Source organism: Dromiciops gliroides, chromosome 3 (assembly GCF_019393635.1).
Source record: "Dromiciops gliroides isolate mDroGli1 chromosome 3, mDroGli1.pri, whole genome shotgun sequence".
In the NCBI taxonomy this organism is placed as follows: Eukaryota; Metazoa; Chordata; class Mammalia; order Microbiotheria; family Microbiotheriidae; genus Dromiciops; species Dromiciops gliroides.
Window position 1 is genome coordinate 526,579,480 of NC_057863.1, and position 27,773 is coordinate 526,607,252.

The following is a 27,773-nucleotide window of genomic DNA, read 5'->3' on the forward strand; positions in this document are numbered from 1 at the left end:
TTGTGTTTACTACTACTTTATGACATTTCAGTGAATATCACCATAACCACAAGATATGAAGAGCTTCATAAATCATTAAAAATATTTACCTTAGGGGCAGCTAGGTGGCACAGTGGATAGAGCAACAGCCCTGGAGTCAGGAGGACCTGAGTTCAAATCCAGCCTCAGACACTTAACACTTACTAGCTGTGTGACCCTAGGCAAGTCACTTAACCCCAATTGCCTCACCAAAAAAAAAAAAATTATCTTAAACTCTCTATCATTTGCTAAGGTGTTAGCTAATAAAAAGTTGTCATTTTAAGCATGAATTAATAATTATCAGAAAATTATACTATAATAAAATATAGTGAATATTAAACAATCTCTTTTTTATTCAGAAAATAAATAAGAATCATTCATTATCTTATAATGGGTTAGAAAAAGGCATTGCTATTACAATCAGCATATTATTAACTAATTATTAAAATTTTCACTGAAGAAATTATCAACTTTACAGAAGACAGGAATGTATAATGCTTATATTGGATTTGTAATTATAAACCAAATTACTAAAGTCCCTCACATATGTTTGTTTTCTATTTTTCCCAACCAAAATAGTAAAAATTATCTCTAAGATGTCTTTAGTTTTCTTATTTTAAGTATTTCAGCTTTTTAATACCCTGAAGCATTTCTGAAGTCACCATTAGCATCTAGGGGTAATTCTCAAGATAGTAAATATGAAGAGTGAAAAGCCCCTCAAGTACAGTTCCCCCACTCTTCTTGGCTTTATAATAAAATATTGCATGTGCATATTGGAAAAAATGTCATAGTCTCTGGTAGTTAAACTGTAGACTATAGTTAGAAATAATCTAGAAATAACACATTGGGAGGTGAGGAATAACATCTAACATACTCATGAAAAGCATTTTATCTTACATCATTGGAGACTTCCTCATATATATGTACATTATATGAATTCTTTCATATATATTCTTTTATATATATTTCATAAATATTGCTATTATCCCCATTTGGGTAAACTGAGGCAAGGTTTAATTTTTACCATGGATCATGCACCTCATAAATTCTGAAAAAAGATATAAACTAAAGTTTTTCTTACTCTAATTTTAGGGCTCCATTTCTTGTTCCATGCTGCCTCTTCAGGCAAAGAACCCAAAAATGTTTTCAGCCAATGATGGATTTATTTTTACATATTTCTAAAGTAAAAATATGTATTTGTCTATTGTTTATAAAATTTTACCAATTGTCTTTATTATTTTTAATTTGTTTTTGCTGAATTAGCATCTTGTAAGAGAATTATCTTCGATTTTAAAGTGGTTTTAAATCTGTTCTAGCTAGGTGCATTTCAGCATTTTGCATTTATATTACTTATAGAATTTTATGTCCACAGAATCATTTTGGGGGAAGAGAAATATGTTATTCTTTAATGTCATACCATTATTAGCATTATGCTAATGTAGCATAATAATTTTAATTAGCATAATGCTAAGACAGCATTATGTTTAAAATCTGGCATTATTAACTACATGCAGCATTATACTAATAAGCTTAATATTCTGTAAGATGAGTCAATATAAGAAAAGTTAATTTTCTCTTAAATCCTTATATTTTCACAGATTGTCAGTGTTGGAAAACATGTTAAAGGATACCATTATATCATTGCAAACCTGGTAAGTACTCTTTATTTACTATTTTTAACAAACATTGACAAAACAGATTTTTAAATACTCTTTTATTCATGCCTGAAAATAATGCTCAAGAAAAAAATTATGTAGAAATTTTATGCAAAACGTATAATTGGCATTTCATTTGGAATATCATTGTAATAGTGATAATGGTGTTTCAAATGGAGATTCGTGCCATTTGTGTGTATGGATTTAATTGAAATGTGTCATGCTGAAATTTTAAAACGATCAAAGTATTCATTTCATTAAAGGTATTAGTTGTCAAAAAAAGACTAATGATCTTTATTCTAAATGGTAGCTCATGACTTTCATTTAAGATTTATATAACTTTAAGGGCATGGTAGGAATCCAAAATAGTCCTGAAATTGTAGGATAGAGAGAACAACTTTTTACAATTGCAAGTCCCATTATATTTTAAGGAGGTACTTTATGTAGGACTACTGAAAAACAAAATTTGTGAGAAATTAAAACATACAAGTATTTGTTTAAAATGTACTAAAGAGAAGACATTACTTATTGTGAAATCTCCCAATGTCCATTTAAAGTTATATAGAGTATACTTAAAAGATTTTGAAAAGTTTCCCTTGTTAAATTGTCATTGTAAGAAATAGTAGCATATAAGAGATAATCGACTTTTACTTAATGACACAGTTAAACTTTCTAAATTGATTTAACCTAAACAAATCTGGTCTTTCCTTCTTCTCTTTATTTCTTCTACCTCCCCAAATATTTGTTCAGGCATGTCTTGAGAGTAGATATTGTTTTATTGTTTATATTTTTTTTAGCTTGATGTCTAGTATATAGTAGATGTTTAATAAATACTTGTTGATTGATTAATCCCCCAAAGGAACAATGAATCTTTGCATATAAACACCAAACAGATAAGTTGATCAAGTATATAAGGTTAAATAATGATATTAGAGACAGAGGCAAAATTGCATAGTGGATGGAATACTGGAACGGGAGTCAGGAAAACCTGAGTACAAACCCTACCTTTAACACTTACTCTCTGTTGGACCATGAGCAAGTAATTTTCTCCTCTTTGAGCCTTAAGTTGATCTGTATATAAGGGCAGGGGAATCAATCAAATAAAGTAATCAATCACTCCACCCTTCTAATAAGATGCTATAACTATGATAGTTAATAGGATAATTAATAAGATGCTACCTCTATAATACCATAACCAAGTGAGAACATATTTATTGAATCAGTCAGGCAGAGGTGTTAGACTGGGTCCAAAAAGCCTTTGATCAATTTACAAGTCATTGAAGGTCATTCATTGGATGAATCGGAATGACTTTGCACAGCTTTTGTTGTTATTGAGTCATATCAGTCATGTCTGACTCGGGTATTCTTGGCAAAAATAGCAGAATGGTTTATCATTTCCTTCTCCAGCTCATTTTACATATGAAGAAACCGAGGCACGCAGGGTTGTGACTTGCCCAGGGTCACAAAACTACTGAGTGTCTGAGGCCAGATTTGAACTCACAAAGATGAGTCTTCCAGACCCTAGGCACAGCACTCTATCCACTGTGCCACCTAGCTGCCCTTTATACATATAGTATATTCCAATGGTTTGAGGATACTTGCTCAACCCCTTTGGGGATTGTTTAAAACCAGAAAGCTAATTTAGATGTGAGCATTTAAGTATCTTGAAAATCAGTGATAGATGCCTTTAAATGAAACTGTTGAAAAGAAATTTCTTGGGTATGAGGAGAGTACCTGGGCCTTTTTCACATTATTTGACCAGAGGAAGACCTTTTAAACTTCAGAGGGCTAGAGTATTTAGACTTTTTCTGTTTTTTTGTTGGTTTTTTTGTTTGTTTGTTTTTACAGGGCATTGAGGGTTGTAACTTACCCAGGGTCACACAGCTAGTAAGTATCAAGTGTCTGATGCCGGATTTGAACTCAGGTCCTCCTGAATTCAGGACCAGTGCTTTATCCACTGTGCCACCTAGTTGCCTCCAGCTGCCCTGTTTTTAGACTTTTTCATTAGCAACCTAGCAGTGTTTTTGGATCAACTATGACTGGCAACAATGTCTGAATGATAAGTGAAGAAAACCTAGACATAATGAAGAAAGAGTGAAGACTCCAAAAGAATCCTAGCAGAAAATCTGTACCATGTACCTCACAATAATCAATGAGGCAGACTCAGGGGAAATTTTTAAGTAACTCACAAAGGGGAGAAAATGACTTCCAGAAACTTCCAAAAATTTAGAGCTGTAAGCTATGCCTTGACCACCTATGTTCTCTAAACTTGAACCCACTCTGCCCCGGACTATCTATGTACTTGTGGGAGAATCTGGTTTAGACTTTGGGTGGGCAGTGGGGGTTAAACCAACTATAATAATGATACCACCTTAGAAAGCACTCCTTTATAAAAGCTAATTAAGTCTGTCTGGCTAATTGATATCAAATGACAATCACAAGGAAGAGCACACTAAGTGATAACCATAAGCTGCTTTATTATTATTATTATTATTATTATTATATTTTTACTGGGCAATGAGGGTTAAGTGACTTGCCCAGGGTCACACAGCTAGTATGTTTCAAGTGTCTGAGGCCGGGTTTGAACTCAGGTCTTCCTGAATCCAGGGCTGGTGTTCAATCCACTGTGCCACCTAGCTGCCCCTAACCATAAGCTTTAATTCTAAAAAACAAAACAAAGAGCAACCCCAGCTCTTCAAAGTGCTCTAGGACCCTGAGAGGACAAGTAGCCAACCACAGTGTGGGGACTTAACTTGCCAGTGCAAGTGAATATTGAGGTAGTTATTACTAGAACATGTACTACATTTAAAAGAGGAATAATGGTGCCTTCAGAACCTACTTTACAGAGCTGTAGTAAGGGTCAAATATGCTAATATAAAGATCTATGTAAATGTATGTGAAATGCTCAGTTCCAGGTACCTCTCATTTCCAAAACCTTATACAGACAGTTCTCACCTTAGGTACATTTGCATTATGCAAATTCAACTTTATATAAAGAATTATAAGAAAAATCTGCATTAAAATGCCTAGGCTAACTTTACTGTACAGTATTTTACTATATTCTCTATTCCTGCCCCTCAGCTGTGTGCTTTTCAGCCTCCCGCCCCAAAGGAAAAAACCTCTAAAACTAAAAACTCTCCAAGTGAAAGCAGAAGGGCAGACACAGAGAGGCCACCACTGCTGTCCTGGCTGCCCCAGACTGGGGACTTGGCTTGACATCTCTAGCTCTGAAAGATGAGACCTGTGCCCTACTCTACCTATCTGCCCATCTGTTTGCCTTTCATCAGTCTGCACTGGGGTACCTCATATCTATCTCCAGCTCCTATGTGTCACTCTTCCATTCCTATTCGTGTCCTTGTCCAGCCCAAATGTGGCTGGCCCCAACCCTGTTTGTTCCTCCTCCTGCTCTTGCTTCTCTGACCCCAGCCCCAACCTGTCCTCAAATCGTATTCTGGTCCTCTCCCTCCATGGGTACTTGGTCCCCTTCCTACCTTTTCCCCTCCCTCCCTCCCTCTTTTCCTTTCCCATGTCCACAGGCAAATTCATATTACATAAAAATTGCTTTACCTGGTGGTCCACTTATGTGAAGTGAGAACTGTACAACCAATGGATCTGTGATGTCATAGCTTTGGATAAACCCTCCAATGATACTAACTCATCTATACTTGCCTATTCAGTGTGATTCTTATCCATGTCCACCTGTTATAATCCCATTTCAGGAAGAGTCCTGCACTAAACATGCTTTGAGCCTTCATTTTTTTCCTCTTGATACCAATTCAGTATACAAGTTCACAATATTTAACTCCTAGAAAACTAGATTCCTTAATTCTTCAACTTGCAAACTAACATCTAACCAAAGTAGTAGAAGAAATTTTTGTTGTTGTTTGTTGTTCAGTTGTTTCAGTCGTGTACAACTTTTTTGTGACCCCATTTGGGATTTTCTTGGCAAAGATAATAGAGAGGTTTGCCATTTCCTTTGTCCAGATCATTTTACAGATGAGGAAACTGAGGCAAACAGGGTTTATTGACCCAGGGGTACATAGATGGTAAGTGTCTGAGGCTGGATTTCAAACTACAGGCCTTGATCTCTAGCCATTGAACCACCTTGTTGTGCCTCTCATGGAAGACATCATACTTTCTTTTTCTGTGTCCAAGTTTTTTGGCATTTTTGTAACCCATGGAATTCTCACAAACTTGCATACACAAAAACAACGGTATAGCCTATTTTGTTACTTTTCCTATGTGTTAGTGTGTTTACAGAGGCTGTAGTAAGAAGATGAATTTCCAACTTTTCAAAGGCATTTTATAACTGCAACAACAAACACTAGCAGACATTTCTTAACCATAAAATATGTAAGGGTTACTTGACCTCAAGTAAAAGAGGTATAAGTTAGGAATAAATTATGGACATTATTTTCTGTAGATATTATTAATTTCTTCATTTTCTTCTATAAGAGGGAGTTCTCTTTGGACAAGCATGATCTCGCTATTAGTATTTCCAAGTTGAAAGACAGTATAATAACTGAAGCAAAACTCAAGAGATCTAGATTAGATCTTAACTTTGTAACTTACTTTCTCAGTGACCGCATCTCCACATTCAGTTAACTCATCTACAAAATGGGAATAATAACATCTGGGGATTTTTTACTACTTAACTTACATGTTATTATAAGGAATAGTGGAATGATACATTTAAAACTATTTGTGATGCTTGAAAGAAAAACTTTATAAAATCAAGTCACTTCCTTTCTCTAAATCTTAGTTTTTATATCTATAAACTGTGACTTTCAGTAAGATGATAATATTAATAGTTTACATATATATATATATATACACAGTATTTTAATATTTGAACAGTACTTGTCTGAGCCTCACAATAATCAATGAGGCAGGTGCTATTTTCATCCCCAATTTACATATGAGAAAATTGAGACTTAGAGACATCATATGATTAGCCTAAGGTCAAACAGCTAGGTAGGTCAACTAAGGTGTGGTTGAAGGTAAGAATTACTGATTTCAAATGCAATGCTCCAACTATACCACACTGTTTCTTTAATAAAGGACAGGCAAATAAGTATACTGCAGGCACAAAGTATATGTTCTTTTACAATCTAAGTATTGTTATTGTCGTGACTAGGCTAGTTTTAGCGTACCCAAGGAATTGCCAGCCCATAACTCATATGACTAAATTTTATATTTGTTTTTACCAGGAAACCAATTGGTTGGTCACAATGAGTTATGAGATAATGTTGCTTGGTCATTCCAGATGTGTAAACTATTATGACCTCATTTGGGGTTTTATTGGTAAAGATACTGGAGTGGTTTGCAATTTCCTTCTACAGATGATTTTGCAGATGAGGAAACTAAAGCAAAGAGGGTTAAGTGACTTGCCTAGGGTCATACAGCTAGTAAGTATCTGAGTCCAGATTTGAACTCAGGTCTTCCTGTCTCCAGTTTCAGACCTCTATCCACTGCACCACCTAACTGCCCTCTAACACCTTATACCTAAGGACAATTTATTGAGAGAAAATCTTTAAAGAGATGTTATGGGGACAAAAACATAAATAAAACTGCCCTTCTCAATCAATCTTGTCATGGCTTCTCTAGGTTATCTATGTCATTTCTCCTTTTATTAAGATTTAGCTGATGCATGAACCTTGATTAGATAAATAGAAGAGAGGTAGTATCTGAATCAGGGCAGCAAGATGGAACAGTGGGTAAAATGCCAAGCCTGGAGTCAGGAAGACCTGAATTGAAATTTGGTCTCAGACTCTACTAGCTATGTGACCCTGAATAAGTCACTTAACCTGTTTACCTCAGTTTCCTCATCTGTAAAAGGAGTTAGAGAAAGAAATGGCAAACATCTTCAGTATCTCTGCCAAGAAAAGCCCAAAATGGGGTCACAAAGAGTCAGACATAATCCAACAAAAAACAAATGTCTAAATAAGATTATGTGAAGAGTACTTTATCAGGATCTTAAGGGTCCTACAATTCATAGGAGAGCCTCTTTCCCAAAATGGGATATGTGAAAAATCAGAAGATACTTTATGTCATAATGGCAATAATAACTGACATAAATATTTACCACGTTCATAACAATAGAAAAGAAAATTTCAAAAATGTTATATTTTAACTGTATTTTGCAAAGTATTTAATATAAGTTATGTGAGTTAAGCTTTATAACAATCCAATGAGGTAAAGATTATTATACCCATTTTATAGAAGAAGAAATTGGGGCTTAAATACGTGAAGTGATTTACCCAAGATCACACAACTAGTAAGGGTCAGGCCTTCTTAACTCTGTTAGATATTATTTCTAAACTCAGGATATAGGGAAACCTATTCTTGGAGATCTTGGACTCTGCATCAAAGGCTGTCTTCATTAGGTTTGAATGGAAGTGATTGTTGAGGTAGTAGCACTTACACATCCTCCTACTCTTTCCATATCCTAGAATATAGCTCATGCAGATCCAACATCTACTAAATAGGAATAAACTATAATAGATGGCATTTGAATCAAAAGCCTTTCAGAGCTCCAAATCTTTAGGCATTTAGTTTTGGCCAGGTATTTGCAGCTTTTGTACTTTAAAAAATTTAATCACATCCCACCCAGTCATCCATTCTTAGCATCTTGCCATTACATTGCCACTTCTCCCTTTTTCCCCCACTTAGAATAATACCCTCTAGATCAGACCTGCAGAGACCATTCCTCTTCTCCAATTCGTGAAGGAGCTAATCCATTCATTTTTGGAGCTCTACCCTGAGAGGGAGCTTTCTTGATTGATGAGTAAAATGAGTAAGTGAGTAAACACTCACCTAACTCACTTTATCTAGCTTGCCCCAGAATAGACTATTTTTCATATACCCTAGGCCTCTTGCTATCTAACTTGTACGAATAACTGCCATCCTTCCCCTGCCTCAGACACACAGAAACACTTTATACTTCTTGTTCGTGGAAAAGCAATCAGTACTACTGTAGCAGAGAGTTGATTAGGAATCCTGATCAATTATCCTCCTCCCCTGCCACACACACCCACCACAGCATTCTTTATCAAATTGTAGGATGTTAGGGACAGGTGAAATGATGTTTTAGGCCCTTTCAGATTTTGAAGTGGTCCATTTGCACTATGTAAACAATTTGCCACTTTGCAACTTTGGCCAATGTATGGAAGTGTTTATATTTCTTTTCTCCTTTAGAGAATGTGAGAAGTTCCTTAATTGACTGGAGAGGGAGATAAGATTCTGTGATATGCCTCAGCAGCCAAAATTCTGACTAAAAAAGCTTAAGCTCTGTCTCCACAGAGACCTAGGACTCTGATAAGAAAAAGTAAATCTCAATCAGACTTCTTGTAGATTCTAATAGAGCAGGATTGTGGAGACCTGACATAAGAAGTCAGAAGGTTTGTAAATGTCAGTTGGTGGAAAGGGAAGAATGAAGAAGGAAAGTCACCTCAAGGACAAGAAACAAAGAATCTAGTGTCATGAGAAGAGGCAAATGGGAAGAGGGGCTAATGCTTTCTTACCAAGGAATGTCCTGACCTCAAGTTATAGATTTAGTAAGACAGAAAAACTCTTAGAAATGTCTGGATATGCTTTTTCTTAACAAAAAAAATCTACTTTTCATAACTGTGGAAGATACATATGCCCTCAACCCAGGGAAAAGTTATGGGGGAAAATATAAAGCAAGTAAATAAGATAGGGGGAATTATGTGTATCCTAAGTCTCGGAGGTTTAAGGAATAAATTCCTCTGACTTCTTTAAAAAAATGTGGAAATAGGAAAATATTGTCTCTGAACTTGTAGAAATTGGGCTAAATTGTCATTTTTTCTTGTTTTCCTTAGTTTTTGAAAGCTAGGTGGAGCAATTTTAATTTTATAACTTCTAGTTATAAATCAGACTTCTATGGATAAAAATATGGCCTTTATAAGTAGACTATTTTTTTATAATGTGCTTAATATTCTTGTGAATGAGGGGAAAAGACTCAAAATGAAGTATTAGAGCTGACTTGAGTTGTTCTCTGGAGATGGGCTGAAGAGTCTTAAAACAGAAAGCCTTGATTCTAGGATGTTGCATTTGAAAAGAGATGTAGTGCTACATACCATTGTGTCATTGAGAGCTATTTTAGTATTAAGGGTTAAAAATAAGGAAATTGCTAAAAATCTGTCTTAAATTTCTCTTCTTCCACCGTATCCTGCCCCTAGATAAATGTAGCATGTTGAGATCTGTATTTTCTAACCTTGTACTGCAACTGTCTCCAGTGTATTCTTTGACATTTAATTAGAGTGTCCATTGTACTTTTCTCTCATTTTTACATATGTTTATCCAGAACTATAACTAGCAATTTTTGATCCCAAGACAGGTGACAGGAAAGGTCAGCAGAGAGGGACGCATGCCTCACTCTTCCTTTCCATGTCTTTCTTGGTTTGGCCACACCAGTCTCTGGTATCTAGAGGCTGCTACTATGGAGGTCCAGCAATGTCACTCCCTTGCTCCATGAACTGAATTAACTTCCTTTTGTCTTCAGGATCAGATATGAAGTCCTACTTTTGCCATTGAAAGCTCTTCATAACCTTCATGACCTACCTCTCTATCCTTTTTACACTTTATGCCCCTGATATGCACACTGCAATCCAGCTACATTGGCCTTATACAGTTCCTCTAACATGACACTCCGTTTCCTGTCTCAGAGCTGTTGCATTGGCTGTTCTCTGTGCCTGAAATACTCTGACCCCACAACTGTGCCTCAGTATGTTTGGCTTCCTTCAAGATTTAGCTCAAATGCCACCTTCTGTAGGAAGCTTTTCACCTAGCTGATAATGTCTTCCTTTTCATATGACCCTCCATCTATTTTGTATACATGGTGTTCAAGTCTCATTATTTACTTATTCTCTTCCCATTAAAATGTGAACTCCTTAATAGCAGGGCTTATTTGGTTTTTTTTTCTTTTTTTCTTTATTTTTTAACTTTCTTTGTATACCAAGCACTTAACATGGAGCCTGGCACATAACAATCATTTAATAAATGTGCTAACTGACTGACTGACTGACTAGAGCATCCATCAAAGGAAGATGGGAATAGGATACAGCCAGACCCTGTACCTGCATCATACCTGTCAGAAGGACATGATTGTTCTTCCAGCTTGCTAAGTTCAATTGTTTCCACCTATAGGGAACTGCAAAGTGCTATCAGTAGCTCTTTAAATTTTAGCATCCTAGCCAAAATCCTGTTTATCCTTCTCTTCTATCTCTTTTATTGTCTCCTCTAGTAAGAGGGTAAGCTCCTTTGACAGTAGAGAATGTCACAATTTCTTTTCTATTCTCAGTAGCCTTTGCCACTTAGAAAGCACTTAGCAAATAGCTTGAGCTGAATTGAGCTGAAGTGAATTGAATTCAGAATCTTTATAATCTTGCATTCAAATCTAAATGACAGAATTTCCTCAGGATGAACCTTATTAGATTTTTCATTCTTATTTTTTACCACTGCTTGCATTAAAAATTTACTTAGTGGGGGCAGCTAGATGGCACAGTGGATAGAGCACCGGCTCTGGAGTCAGGAGTACCTGAGTTCAAATCCAGCCTCAGACACTTGACACTTACTAGCTGTGTGACCCTGGGCAAGTCACTTAACCCCCATTGCCTCACAAAAACAAAATAAAAAACAAAAAAAAATTACTTAGTTATCAATGTTGACTGCTAATTTATTTTTAAAGCTAACACATGAAACTTAAAAGAATTTTTAAATGCATCAAATTTTTTTTTAGGGATTCAAGGATATTTCTCTGGAGAGGTTTATGCATGGAGGAGCCAATGTGACAGGATTCCAGTTAGTAGATTTTAATACACCTATGGTGACCAAGCTCATGCAACGCTGGAAAAAACTAGATCAAAGAGAGTACCCAGGATCAGAAACACCTCCTAAGGTAAGGGTTTTCATTGTTTATGCTGTTAATGTATTTTCTGTGTAAGACAAAAACAACCAATTCTACTAGTAACACTTAAAACATCCTTTTTTTCTGGTAACTTCATGCACTGGAAATAAATTATATTTTCCTACCTAAATAGCATTCTATGATACTCTGATTTCCAAATTTAAGGCTTATAACACTACATTAAAAATTTGACTCCAGCTTCCTGGAGGACAAGAGACCTGAGTTCTCATACTGATTCTGTCATTTCATGTCTCTAGGAATCAGTTTCCTCATGCATAAAATGAGGGGATTAAAGTAGATAATAGTGGCAATAATAAAAATTGCTTGTTTATAGAGTGACTTAAGGTTTACAAAGCACTTTACATATGTTATCCCATTTGATCCATAGAAGAACTCCATGATGGATGACACAGCTATTATTATCCCAAAGAAAAATTAAGTTCTTGGCCATGGACTTAACTGGTGGTTTCTAAACTGTGATTATCCCTAGGGTTCCTCATTCCTCTTGACTTGCATCACTCTAATACTCAATAGTTTACCATCAAAAGTATTTGCTATGAAAATAAATACTTCCCATTACTGATCTAATAGGCACACAGTTGAATGGGATTTGTGTTCTTCAAGTTGTTTTAAGTGAAATAATCTCAGTGCTAAAATCTTCAATGAATTTCCTCCTCTCAAGAAACTCACCCTCTTATTTTGCAATTTACTTACAAGTAATAAACAATAAAATTGAGAAACCAGTAGAAATTTAAGATATACACAAACCATATAATGCCTCAATTTGACTATCTAATTCACAGGAACAATTTGGTTGTTTCATGTTCAAGACAAATCACAACAGTTTGAATCCAGTTTATATCCAGTGAGTTGAAGAATTGCCAATCATAAGCATTATTTCTTTTCTGAAAACATGATTGTGACATCATTCAGATCCTCTAGGAAAGAGATAACATGGGAAACACAACAGCTATCTTAAAATATTAGGACTGTAATGTGGAAGAAGGTCAAGGCCAAAACTGGAACCCATTGGTAGAATACAGAAGTATTATCACAAGGAGAAAAGTCTTAATCTGATTTAAGTGTAGCATTTATGCCCGGGCCCTCAGACTCTGTAATTACATAGATTAGTTCCAATCTCAGAGGAAGACCCCCAATTTCACTCTGACTCATTATTTTTTTTTTTTAGTGAGGCAATTGGGGTTAAGTGACTTGCCCAGGGTCACACAGCTAGTAAGTGTTAAGTGTCTGAGGCCAGATTTGAACTCAGGTACTCCTGACTCCAGGGCCAGTGCTCTATCCACTGCGCCACCTAGCTGCCCCACTCTGACTCATTATTTGTCCACTCAGAATTTATTCTGGGAATATTTCTAAATATACCTCATAACTAGGTGACTGAATATGTAGGTAAGAACTCTCTCTCTCTCTCACACACACACACACACATACACACACACACACACACACACCTCATCCCTAATACTACATACTAAAAGCACTAAAGGTAACAATACATTTATCAGGCACAGGATAGGTTTTATGTAAACCATACACAAAAGGCAAAAAACAAAAAAAAAGCAAAAGGTCCATAAGCATCCATAAACAAATGCAGAATACATTTTACACCATCAAAATAACCCATAAATAATTGATTACCACCTCGTACCCTTCAAAAAGACAAAAAAATTAAAACAATGAAATTTAGTGTTGATGGGCTTGTAGAAAAATAGATCCTTCACTCAAAACTGGTCAAATTGAAAATCTGTGGGAACCTGAGGAGCAATCTGATAATACAAAATAAAATTACAAAACAATCATAACTGTGACCCAATAATGCAGCTGATGGTGAGATTACTTTAGAAAAAAAAGAAGCAAAAAGCTCTAGATATTCAACATTTTTCACAGTATTATATTTAATTTCAAAAATAAAGTAATATACATGATTCTAAATAGAGGGATAGTTAAATAAATTATGGTACATCAATGTAATCATGTAATAAAATATAATTAAATTAAGACAAAAAATATGAGGAACACAAAAAAATCTGAAAAAGTCATTTTAAAATAATATAACTTTGGGGGCCACTAGATGGCGCAGTGGATAGAGCACTGGCCCTGGATTCCGGAGTACCTGAGTTCAAATCCGGCCTCAGACACTTAACACTTACTAGCTGTGTGACCTTGGGCAAGTCACTTAACCCCAATTGCCTCTCCCCCCCCCAACCCCCCAACCCCCCACCCCCGCCAAAAATAAATAAATAAATAAATAATATAACTTTAAAAACCAAATAAGAGCACATCTATTGAGTATGTCCATGTAAGGAAAAGTGAATAAGAACGAATGGACAAGCAAGTCAGATGAGACTAAAAAGTATTATGAAAAGGGCAACTAGGTGGATAAAGCACTTGCCCTGGATTCAGGAGGACCTGAGTTCAAATTCGGTCTCAGACACTTGACACTTACTAGCTGTGTGACCCTGGGCAAGTCACTTAACCCTCATTGCCCTGCAAAAAAAAAAAAAAGGAAAAAAGACAATCATTTTTTTAAAAAGTAATATGATACTCCACATATAAAAATAATTAATTAAATAGTTACCAATGTTAGTTTTCTAACAAAACACTGCTTTCTTTTAAAAAGGAGAAGAATTATATGAAAACACTTATAACCATGAACATGTTTTGTTGACAGGAAATGCAAAGCCTTCTCATCATTATAGAAACTGAATTTGCCAAAGTTTATTCATCATTGGCATAATCTTCAAATAGTTTATCAACAAGAATTTATTAAATACCTGTTATGTGCTAGACACTTTGCTAAGTGCTAGAGATACAAGTACAATGAATTAAACCATTTCTACTTGCAGTTCAGAGTGGATGGAGTTTAGACTTGGAGTCAAGAAGACCTGGGTTCATGTCCTGCCTCATATTTAGCCCCTCTATAACCCTTAACAAATTCTGACCTCCATGAGCTTCAGGATCCTAATCAATAAAATGAAGGGATTCGACTGGCCTCTAAGGTCCCTTAGTTCTAAATCCATAATCTCATAATCTCATGACCTCTCCAGGAAGTCCTATTTTTGCCATGGTCCTAAAGATCTACACGGTTTTAATGGCATGCTTTGGTATGAATTGCCCTTTGAAAGAGAAATGAAATCAGAATTATGAAGTGAAATCAGGGGTATCTAGACAGGCAATATTTCAACATCCTGATTAGTCACATTTTCACACCACAAACACTCAAATAGTGATCCACATTTGTGGCACTACTCTAATGACCTGGATTCCCCCTGGAAGGGAAAGACATGGAGTTGCTCAATGGGCAACTCTTCCAAAAAGAGCCACATCATCCATATAACTTGTAAAAAGCCAGCATCCTTGCTTCTCTGTATCATAGCTCTGACCCTTTCCACACTTCCAATTTTAGAAGTCATATGATCCTCTTCTTCTCTCCAAAGCATATACCTCTGACCAGGAACTGCCTTCTCTTGATAGAAAGTCAGAATCCAGGACTCTAACATTTTGAGTTGCTAGAGAGGCAAGATTATACCCAAGTAATCCCCTTCATCTTTCTTGGTTCCAGCCTTGGTTCCAGGATCAAGTGTTTCCTATGTTTCCTTCTCTGATAATTGGCTAGATTCTAAACCCCTCAATTATAAGGTTTCTAAAGAGGAATGTCCAGACTAGGAAATCTCAATGATTATTCCAAAACTGAATTTCAGGAACTCTAACATTGGACTATATAGTAACCCTCTTCATGGCTGCAACAAAGATGAAAGCCTCTATTCTTTTGCCACTATCAGTACAGGAATGTTCATCAAATAATCTCAATATTCCACAACTGTCCAAGGTACTGATCTAATGGAAAGCATTCTAAGATTTAAGCTATCTAAATTTCAGTAGGTCACTTGGTTATGCCTCACATCAATTCCTCTAGCTATGAAATAGAAATCATGTAAATCCTAACAGGTTGATAAGAATTAAATTAAGCATGGAAGGGACCTTCAGAAGTCATCTAGTTAATTTGTCCACATTTAGGCAAGAAAATTTCCTACATATTAAAGAATGGGAAAGAAATAGAATCTATAATCACAATGTGTAGCCCATTATGATAGTTAACAATCCTTTCTATCACCAAACTGGTATTTAAGCTTCTTCCTCTCATTCTTATTACAGAGAACAGCTGCTACACATCCGATGTGTAAAAGCCCTTTTTTATACCTGAAGGAGTGTAAGAAAAATATGGAAAACTCTCAGCTTTTGCTTCTCCATAAGGAATGATTCCAATCCCTCCACCCTTCCTTATGTCTTTTTCCCCCAGTACATTACTCATCTTGGTAGTTGCTCTCCAATCACTATATGAGATTTTTAAACACTTCTCGAAGAGTAACAATAATAATAGCTAGCATTTGTATAGATTTTTAAGGTTTGCAAAACATTCCATTTTCTCTTCAACAACCTTGGGAAGTAAATACGATTATTATCCCTCCTTTTACAGATTAGGAAACTGAGGCTGACAGACGTTAAGCAACTCACCCAGAGAAACAGCAATGCTAGATTTAAATTTATCTTACTGACACCAGGTTTGGTACTCTTATCTACTGCATCACCTTGCTGTACTTTCCTCAGTAGTGAAACTTTGAGTTGTACATAGCCCTCTAATCCAACTCCAGTTTGTGTGGTGTATACTTTATTTTTCCTAAATGGAGCATATCTTTTTATGCATCTTTGCCTGATGCTTGATTTTCATCTGCAACATTAAGATGACATTTCCTAACCATTTTTTCAAACCATGTTAATCTCTGCTCCTCCCTGACCTTGTCCATAAGGTGCATTTTGACATTTGTTTCATATTATTCTCTAATTGCATCATGTCTATAAGTTTTATTTTCTCAGCAAAACTGCGAGCCCCTTGAAAACAAAAACCATTACATAGAATTAATTTGTACTCTTTTCCTCCCAACATCTAGCACAGCAGTCATTCAGAAATTACAAGTGTTTTTTTTCCTTTTTTCTCATGACTATGATTTCTTGAACTTCTCTTTTGTGAACTTTATTCATTTTTTTTTCATTTTTTCTCAACTATTTTTCTGATTCCAAAGGCCACTCTGAACTTAGATATTGTAATTCAAGATGTTAAACATACATCTAAGGAGCAGCTGGGTGGTACACTGGATAGACCACTGGTCCTGGAACCAAGAGGACCTAAGTTCAAATCCAACCTCAGATACTTACTAGCTATGGTGATCCTGGGAAAGTAACAAACTGGATTGCCTCCAAAATAACTTCCCCACCCCTGCAAAAAAGCAACAACAACAGACTTCTAAACTTCAACTTATTTTCATCTGTAGCAATAATTAGGTCAACTATGTCACTATGCAAGTCATTGATGAAATTAGTCTGAGGCCAGCTAGGTCTGACAGCTACATCTTGTTATGTTGCTCTAAAATGACTGGTTCATTGATAAAACGTCACCCAATCTAATAAATAGATGTATGGTGTAGATCAATGGTATCAAAATCAAATATAAATGAAGGACATGAATCCATGCATAAGGATCCCCATGGACTACATGTTGACAGTTTTAATATAATGTTATCTATGTTTTAATATATTTTTATTTATTTTGTTAAATATTTCCTAAAGAAATTTTAATCTGGTTCTGACCTCATTTTGTTGGGCTTTATATTTGACATAGTTTTCTGGTTTATTATTTAAATTCCTTCATATGTTACCCATACACACCTGCTCTGAATCTTCTTACAACTTCTACCCCATCACCTACCTGCTCTAACATCCTGTGACACTGAGCTCCTTGCTGTTCCTCACACAAATCTTCTAACAGACCATTTCACTATCTCCCATGTCTGAAATGTGCTCCCTCCAAATCTCCACTTTCTGGCTTCCTTGGCTTCCTTCAATTCCCAGCTAAAATCTCACCTTCTAGAAGAAACCTTTCCCTATCCCCCTTAATGCTAATTCCTTCCCTCCATTGATTATTTCCAATTTATCCTGTTTGCCCATAGTTGTCAGTATGTTTTCTTTCCTATTGGCCTTGAAACCAGGAGCTATCTTTTGCCCTTTTTTTTTCATCCCCAGGACTTAGTATAATGCTAAGCACACCTAGGTAATTTAAGTTTATTAACTGTCTGGTTTAACTTCTTCCTTTCCTTTTGCTCTTCCCCCACCAATTGCCCCAGAATTCTTTAATTAGATTTGATTTTTTATATCCCATGGAGTTAAAGGTAAAAAGAGGAGAATTAAAATCCTTTCAGAAACCCATAGAGATATGACTAAAACTTCCTCTGAGTTATTCAACTCTGTTGCTTATAGGAGACAATTTTTACCTTTAAAGACTTCCTATTACTCAGTATCCTGGTTGATTGACTTTGTTTCCTTATTTGCTTTTTCTCCCTGTGATATAAGTTTCATTTTCTTATGGAAGTCAACAGGGTCCAAATTTCTGACAATCATTTCAGCAAGTCTTTGACTACTATAGTTTTGTGTCTGCTCTACACCGTTTATGTTGTCTATTCTCTCCATTCGACTTTTTTTAAATGGGCTTTTTTAAAAGGCATAAAACATCTCTTCCTTTTGTCATAATCTGTTATCAACTTTCTTGCTCTAAATGATAAGAAAGTGACAATTTCCTTTATCCCTGTCACCCTTAAAATATGTTTTTCTATTATTTGTGGTTTGAGGAAATTTAATCCTATTTCTTGATTTAGCTTATCTTGCCTTATGCCTAGAAGGCATATAAATTTTATCCTTTTATTCTCCTTGATAATCATTCCATTTTGTTTTGGTGAGGAAGAGGCTTTTTCATTTTGCATTCAAGTGCTTCTATAACTCCTTGAGAAGCATCATGGTATAGTGGAAAAGTCAAAGGACCTATATTCACATTCTGATTGTACCATTATGACATGTATGACCTTGGTCAAGTCACTTGACTTCTCTAGGCCTTGATTCCTCATTTATAATATGAAGGGTTTGGACTTGGTGGTCTCTGAAATCCCTTCCAATTTCCAAAGTATAATTCTATATAGCTTAGTTTCTTTTTGTCTACCTGCTCTACTTCTGCTTTACATGGGAATAATCTTTATTTCAAAGATCTAAATGTTCACAGCTTATACTCCCTCCACCACCAGATTCTATCTCCCTCTGTATGACTTTTAATAAGTAGTCTTTTTAAAAATATATTTTAATTTTTATTGATATCTTTATTTTATGTCACCTAACATTTATTCCATATCCCTTCCTCTTTACCACCTATAGAAAGAAAGGGAGAAGAGGTAGAGGAAGAAGAAGATAATGAGAAAGATGAGGAGGAGGAGAGACAAACCAACTAGGAAACAAACAGAAAGGGAGACATGTAGGCAGACAGAGACAGAGAAAGACACAGATTCAGAGCCAGATAGGCAGAGACACAAAGAGAAACAGAAAGAGAGAGAGTTACTGGGGCCAAAAAAGTCACCATCACCCCAGTTTTGAGCCCCTCTAAACTTAGGTGATCTCTTAGAAACACAAATATGTAGTCATCTGTAACCAGGCCCATACCTGAAAGTTTTCCAACTTTATATAACCTGCCTTTAGGAACCCAGAGTCACTTCCATATGACCATGAGGCATCACAGTAGGGCTGTAATAAAAGGATGTTTCCATTAATATCATTTCCATTAAAGAACTAAGAAATATTATAATCTACGTTGATGTTTAAAATTCCTTCCCAGAGGATTTTTAAATAGTTCCTCAAATCTGTTTCTTGATGGTCATTTTATTTCCTTATTGTACTCATGTTTTGCTCATTCCCTTTTATAATGAGATAAGAGATTTAGAGCTGGAAGGAACTTTAGATATTATGATTGTTCTTAGAATAAGAGATAGTATGGCATGGTAGCTATCTTTGGACTTGGAATCATGAAACCTACAATCCTATCTCAGATTACTAGCTGCACGATTAGGGGCAAGTTACTTAACCTCTCTGATCCTCATTTCCCATATTTGTAAGTTATAGAGAGGTAGCATAAGACAAAGAGATGGTCCTGTAGCCAGGAAGACCTGAGTTCAAATTCTGCCTCTGACACATAATGATTATGCATCCCTGATCATATAACTTAACCTTACAATATTATAGGCAACTCTTATACAATAAGTTGCAGAGAAGGTGCCAACCTACATTGATAACGTGAGGTTTCTTTCATCTGGCAATTGTTTAATGAAATCACAACCTAATCCCTAACTTTAATAGTTCTGCTACCTACCTTAGAGGATAGTTATGAAGAGAAAGAACTTTGTAACCTTGAAATAATATAAAACTGAGTTGTTGTTGTCATTCTAAATTGACTGTCATTGAGTTATGGTCATTTTTCCAAGGTTTCCTCCCACCTATAGAATTTCACATTTTTCCTTTATTAGCAAATATCAAACCCAAAAAAATTCCACCTTTACCTTCTTTATTTTGTTCTGCACCAAAAAAATGCCCCAGGACTTTTAAAATTATGTTTGATTTTCTATATCCCACAGAGTTAAAGGTAAGTGGGCTCTAAATATAAAATCTTGGCAGTATTGGTTAGCTTTTCAAAGGTTATTCCATTCTGTTGCATTTGGTTAAGAGACCTATAATCCATTCCTTCGAGGCAGTGTAGATTAGTGGATAAACGGTTGGCCTTGAAGTCAGGATACATGAATTCAAGTGCTACCTCTGCAAAATACTGGCTGTGTCATCTTAGACAAATCAATTAACCTCTCAGTGTCCCCAGGTAATTCTCTAACATTATCAGTTATAGAAAAGGTAAAGATATAAATTGATAGAAGTTCCTTATGGAGAACTATGCTGATAAAATGACTGATTAAAAAAAAGAATACATTCCCACTAAAAGTCCCCCTTTGCTCTTTTCCACTTTCAATTTAACTCAGTGAATTTTTTCACTTGCTTTTCATTACCTACTTCCTGTCTATAGAGCGTTTCCCTTAGGGGAAAGAAGATTAAGGAACGATTATTATAACAGAAAACTGGAAAGCAGTTGGTTTGGACTTTGATTCTCAGCTACAACCCTATCTTATCATATAACCTTGAAAAAGTGACTTAACCTTTCTGGTCCTACACTGTAGATATTAAAAAAAAAAAACCTCACCGATCTAACTGTTAGATCCCTCAATGATATACAGTGGTGCCAAGATCTATGCTTCCAAGTCAGACTTTCTGTTCCAGAATGAAATCTTGAAATAATACCATCTATTCCTATGAAGACATTGAATAAGAATCTTTCTAAAATTTCAGCAGTACCTCACTTCATCCTAGATTGTACTCAAATAAATATCCATTTAATAAATCTGAGTACATTTTTGCCTAATTTCCAAAATATGTCAAACAGGGAAGATAATTTTTTAAAAAAGAGCAACTGGTTCTGAATCAATAATGTTTCTCTACTTTCTTTAGTAGTTTAGCATTTCATTTCATTGTTCAGATTATGAGATTTTTTTCCCCTAGAACTGGTTGTATTTCAATGATATAACTGCATAGCATTCAGAACCTAATTGAAAGCTAAATGAAACAATTGTCTTTCTTAGAATAGTGGTAAGTATTGTCTTCTGGTTTAGCTACTAAGATTTTAAAACAGAAAATTACATGTATTTTGGCTATAATATAAATGAAAATTATATAATTGAACTTTGGATATGTGGATAACATAATACTCCATGGACTGAAGCCCTCAAAAACTTTCCAGTTTTTTGTGACATACAGATTTTTAATAAGGTTCTAATTATTTTCCTTTGATTAGTACACATCTGCTCTGACATATGATGGGGTGCTTGTGATGGCAGAAACTTTTCGTAATCTTAGACGACAGAAAATTGACATTTCAAGGAGAGGGAATGCTGGGGATTGCCTGGCCAATCCTGCTGCACCATGGGGCCAGGGAATTGATATGGAGAGGACACTCAAACAGGTAAACTTTTATTCTATAAACCGTATTTTACTCTCATGTCTTGCTCCACATGGTCCTGGGAAGGCATTAAAGACATATCAGAGTATATGTATATATTATCAATTCCCATTTAATACTGTTCAGTAAGAGTTCATTTTTGATAAATTCTCAAAATAAAAGTGAATGGTAAAACAATGAAATAGGCCTTACATATATTAAAATGTAATTCTTAACTAGGTCTGAGGTATAATGACCTTGGCCTAAATTTCTTACATTTTAAAATCAGATTTAATACTCCTTGCTCCTTTTTATAGAAATATTATGAGAATGAAATACATTTGCAATTTTCTGAAATTTTAAGCATTAAGAATGAAATAATTAAGAAAATGGAATAGAAGGAAAATTGGGGTAAAATAACCCTTAATATTTTTTTTCATTTTAGAAGCTAAATTTAAAAGAAACTTAGATTCAAATGATTCTTTGGTTTTTAGACTATTAAAGTTTTACAATGAAGGATGAAGATCATGATAGGACCTAAAAGGTATGTTAGTGTCAGTTAATCCAGGTTGTTGGGAGATAAATGGCTAACATCATACAGTAAATTATAAGCAAGTATGTGTTTTTCTGACTATATATAAGAGAGTAGTGGTAAGAAAGAATCACAAAAGTACAAAAGAAATAAAAATTATAAAAGAAAATGAAATCTTGTTAAGACTTTTAACTTAATCAATATATAACAAAATTGCATATTCATTAAGTTGGCATTACTGTTTTAGATTATGCCCACCAGTCAGTTCGGTTATACTTGGTAATTTTGATGTTACAGGCTGAGCAGTGATGGCTATATAATAAATGAGCACATCTATGATTTTGTTTTGTTTTGTTTTCCTTTGACTCATAGGTTCGAATTCAGGGGTTGACAGGAAATGTTCAATTTGACCATTATGGAAGAAGAGTCAACTACACAATGGATGTATTTGAGCTGAAGAGTACAGGACCCAGAAAGGTGTGCTTTGAATAACGAAGAGTCTGCATTGGTTTGGGGTTTTTTTGGTCACAAATTGCATGTTTCCATTTCTAAAAAAAATATTCAATCAAAAATATTCTATTCAACTCTCTTTTCTTTGTGAGGTTTACATGTAGTAATGCTCTGGTAAGATCTTCTGATATTAATTTCATTCTTTTTAGCATAGTTGGTGTCTTCAAGCTTTTAGCCATAAAGAAGTCTGAGAATTGTGACTTTTAGCCTTGGCAAGCAGAGATAGGTGGAAGGGAAAGGGAAACAAATAGATTACAACTAAAAATAAGTAAAAAACTTCCTAAAAATTAGAGATGCCCAAAGTAGGATATACTACTTCAACATTACCCAACAAAGGATGGAAAACAACTTCAGGTGATGTTATAGGTGAAATTGATGATCTGGATAAACGTTAGAGTTTATGACATCTTAGGCCCATTTCAACTCTAAATCTATGATTTTTTTAAACTCTATGATAGATGTTCCAGTGTAAATAGAATGAAACCATATTGTGTATACTACCCATAGAAAATTAATTATGCCTCCTTTATCAAAAAAAGAAAAGAAAAAGATGATGATGTGTTTGAAAATCTTGTAGAATAGAATGCTGTAAAATGAGTTTAACTCTGAAGATTGACACATAATATATATGAGGGGAGCACCTATATACTTGTAAACATATGAATATGAAGTTCTGTAAAAATTTTAAACGATAATGATCTCCATTTTAAATATGCTAGAATGGTTACAGATTATTAGATGTTAAAGTAGACAAATCAGTAAAGTAATGTTGTATTACTTCTTCAACAGTCTTCTATGTAGGGACTTTTAAATATTTTAGGTGGCACACCTTTACTGAAGGTTTGCCTTATAAATAATTACATATAATTGAAAAATCAAAAACTAGATAGTTTGATTAACAAGAAGAACTGTTCTAATATTGGTGTTGGGAAGAAAATGTGTTTCGTATAATTACCATGGAGGATAGATGTTGCATTAGTCATAATTTTTTCTAAAAGTTGTGCACATTCCCCAGATTGGAAATATACCAGTAGTTTTGAGTAGATGTTTCTTTCTGAGCCATCAGATTGTGTACTTGCCATTCTGGTCTGATGAGTGTTATGAACATAGAAGATATTAATGGGACAAAGGAATGGGCATGGAGAAAGGGGAAGTGAGCAGTGGAAGTCAAAATTCTAAAGACTCAAGTTGGGTGACAAGAATAGGACCAAGCATTTCCAATTGTATGTGACTCAGGAAGCTTTTGTCTGCAGAGAATCACATTAGGGTCACCAATGATTTCAACAGTCCTCTACTGTGAGCACCACATAATAAAGCCTTTTCTTATGTGGCTGGCTTTGTTAGGCCTTATCTTAATAAACCACTTTTGTATGTTAGACGTTTTGTCTAAAAACAATAAACATTATTAACATCATCATCTCCAAATGGATTAAGAAACTAATTATTTGAATTTAGTTCTATGCGAAGTCAATTTCAGTTCTGCAAGAAACAATTACTATGTGCTAAACACTGTGCCAGGCTCAAAGATACAAAAAACAAAATATAAAAAACAATTCATGTCCTCAAGCCACATAGTCCTTGAAAGAGCTTATAATTTGAGAAAGATACAATGAAATAGTTAAATATTTACTTTTATTTATACTGAATCTGTGATTTCATTAATGTAAAGAACTCCTGGTAAGAAATTTCCTCTAGCAATGCAAATCAGCAAACTTATTTGCACCTTAGACTTGACAAGTTTTTTGAGATGCCAAAAGATTCAGTGATTTTCCCTGGGTCACACAAATAGTATGCAGCAGAAGTAGGATTTGAACTCATCTTTCTAACTCAGAGGCTATCTCTCTATCCAGGTTTCTCAACCACATGCTTACCAAGATCGAAATACTCTCACATGCTAGCTCTGAACAACATTATAAGTGAGATATTTTGAGAACCACAAGTAACATTATACTCTTATATACAGGTATCAAAACACACTGCCTTCAACCACAACACTACCCAGTGTTAAAATTAAAACATAATTGTGGGGGCAGCTAGGTCGTGCAGTGGATAAAGCACTAGCCCTGGATTCAGGTGGATCTGAGTTCAAAGCTGACCTCAGACACTTGACACTTACTAGCTGTGTGGCCCTGGGCAAGTCACTTAATCCTCATTGCCCCACCAAAAAAAAAAAAAAACCATAATTGGTATTAAAATGTAACTGGGAGGGGCAGCTAGGTGGCATAGTGGATAAAACACTGGCCCTGGATTCAGGAGGACCTGAGTTCAAATGGATCTCATACAGTTGACACTTACTAGCTGTGTGACGCTGGGCAAGTTACCTAACCCTCATTGCCCTGCAAAAAACAACAACAACAACAATAACAACAAAATGTAACTGGGAAATATGTTTAAAAATACCCCCAAAAAGCATAGTTAATGTTAACATGTAATTTTCTTTTTTTTTTTTTTTTGGTGATGCAATTGGGGTTAAGTGATTTGCCCAGGGTCACATAGCTAGTAATTGTTAAGTGTCTAAGGTCGGATTTAAACTTAGGTCCTCCTGAATCCAGGGCCGGTGCTCTATCCACTGTGTCACCTAGATTTCCCAACATGTGATTTTCTAAGATAATATGTGGCCCACAGAGATCCTTATGTGTCATTTATTAGGTGCCTTCTATTTGTTTGACACCAATGCACAATACTAGAAAAGTTTGAATGGAAGAAAAGGTTCTTCAGTCTTCTAAAGGTATTACAAGGGGCTATGACTGATGATAGCTCATATCAGAGCAATTTTCTATCACCCAAGTAGTTTTCCTTGTCATTGTAAATTAACCTATTTTAGTTTAAGATGTCAACACTTCACAGGAAAGACCAAAGAAAAGAAAGCATTCTATTTAGTTGAATTTTGCAATTCATAGAGTGCCCCCTGATGTTTTTTCTTTTATTCTTGTCGAAAATCAACCAATGAACAAGAATTAAGTAAGCACCTAAGGTAATCTAGCCACTATACTAAACATGGTACTAAGTTTCAAAAATATTTAAAAGATATATTATTATGTGTTCCTGCCATAATCATTGTAGTACAGTGAACATAAGATTATAGGATCATGTACTTAGAGCTGATCAGACTTTAGAGATTGTATCCTCCAACTTTCTTACTTTACAGATGAAGAAATAGCCCCTGAGAAGTTAAATGAAAATATCATCTTAACTTTTTTATGGATTAGCATATATTCCCAGCATCATCATTATGTATGTCAAATATGATTATATAGAATTGTAAAATTGAAATGGTGAAAGAATGCATTCCTCTGAATTGACTAAGGTTCTTCTCAAAGAATTCTTTTAAAAAAAATATTCCTGATATGAGTTTTTGTTCTTATCTTTTTTCTCTCTGACTGGTCTCAAATATTGGTCACTTGGAAACACCATTTACATATTTATAACTCTATTGTTACCTTGGGAACTAGCTTTAAATTGTGCTTCTTGTTCCCTAATAATTTTTTTTAATGTATGAGGTATTTTATTTTTTCCGTTACATGTAAAGATAGTTCTCAACTTTTGTTTATACATGCTTTGCAATTTCAGATTTTTCTCCCTCCCTCCCCTCCCTCCCCCCCTCCCCTAGACAGCAGGTAATCTGATATAGGTTATATCTATATATCTCTATACATATACATATAGATATATATATACACACACATATATATATACATATAATAACATTAATCCTATTTCTGCATTAATCCTGTTACAAGAGAAAGAATCAGAGCAGTGATGCAAAACCTCAAAATAGAAAAAAAAAACAACAGCACCCAAAACAAAAGAAATAATATGGTTCAATCAGCATCTATACTCCACAGTTCTTTCTTTCTTTTTTTTTCTTGGATTTGGAGATCCTCTTCTATCATGAGTTCCCTGGAACTCTTCTGTACCATTGCATTGGTGAGAAGAATATAGTCCATCACAGTAGGTCAACACTCAATGTTGATGATACTGTGTACAATGTTCTTCTGGTTCTGCTCATCTCACTCATCATCAGCTCACGTAAGACCCTCCAGGTTTCTCTGAACTCTTCCTGCTCATCATTTCTTACAGCACAATAGTATTCCATTGTATTCATATACCACAACTTGTCCAGCCATTCCCCAATTGATGGGCACCCCCTCAACTTCCAATTCCTTGCTACCACATAAAGAGCAGCTATAAATATTTTTGTACATGTGGGTCCCTTTCCCCCTTCCATGATTTCTTTGGGCAAAAGACCTAAAAGTGGGATTGCTGTGTCAAAGGGTATGCACAGCTTTATCGCCCTTTGGGCATAATTCCAAATTGCTCTCCAGAATGGTTGGATCAGCTCACAGCTCCACCAACAATGCATTAGTGTTCCAATTTTCCCACAGCCTCTCCAACATTTATTATCTTCCTTTTTTGTCATTTTAGCCAATCTGATAGGTGTCAGGTGGTACCTCAGAGTTGTTTTAATTTGCATCTCTCTAATCATTAGAGATTTAGAGCATTTTTTCATATGGGAATAGATAGCTTTGGTTTCTTCATCAGAAAACTGCCTGTTCATATCCTTTGACCATTTCTCAATTGGGGAACGACTTGGATTCTTATAAATTTGATTTAATTCCCTATATATTTTAGAGATGAGGCCTTTATCAGAAGCACTGGCCTCAAAAATTGTTTCCCAGCTTTCTGCCTCCCTTCCAATTTTGGATGCATTGCTTCTGTTTGTAAAAAAATTTTTTAATTTAATATAATCAAAATCATCCATTTTGCATTTTATAATATACTCTATCTCTTGTTTGGTCAAAAACTGTTTTCCTTTCCAAAGATCTGATAGGTACACTATTCCTTTCTCTCCTAATTTACCTATGGTATCACCTCTTATGTCTAAATCATGTATCCATTTTGACCTTATTTTAGTATAAGGTGTAAGATGTTGGTCTATGCCTAATTTCTGCCATACTATCTTCCAGTTTTCCCAGCAGTTTTTGTCAAATACTGAGTTCCTATCCCAGAAGCTGGAGTCTTTGGGTTTATTAATAATTTTTTAATACAACAGAATAATTGTAACCATGTCTTTCTAAGTGGCGCCAGTTTCTTCTACTTTCTTATGACTATCTTCTTAAAAGTACATATGCAGGGGCAGCTCAGTGGCACAGTGGATAGAGCACTGGCCCTGGAGTCAGGAGGACCTGAGTTCAAATTTGACCTCAG

General features: G+C 35.2%; 1 protein-coding gene across 8 annotated transcripts in view; it reads left to right on the plus strand.

Moving 5' to 3' along the window:
* The window catches only part of GRIA4 (glutamate ionotropic receptor AMPA type subunit 4), a 478,367-nt gene that overhangs the window by 353,261 nt on the left and 97,333 nt on the right, over positions 1–27,773 (plus strand). For all 8 annotated transcript variants that reach the window (XR_006355680.1, XM_043995887.1, XM_043995886.1 and 5 more), the window contains exons 6-9: positions 1,617–1,670; positions 11,434–11,592; positions 21,380–21,547; positions 22,428–22,532. Coding sequence is in view for 7 of the 8 variants with exons in the window: in XM_043995887.1 (XP_043851822.1) it covers positions 1,617–1,670; positions 11,434–11,592; positions 21,380–21,547; positions 22,428–22,532 (486 nt within the window). In the remaining variant the exon portion in view is untranslated. The remainder of the gene's footprint in view (positions 1–1,616; positions 1,671–11,433; positions 11,593–21,379; positions 21,548–22,427; positions 22,533–27,773) is intronic.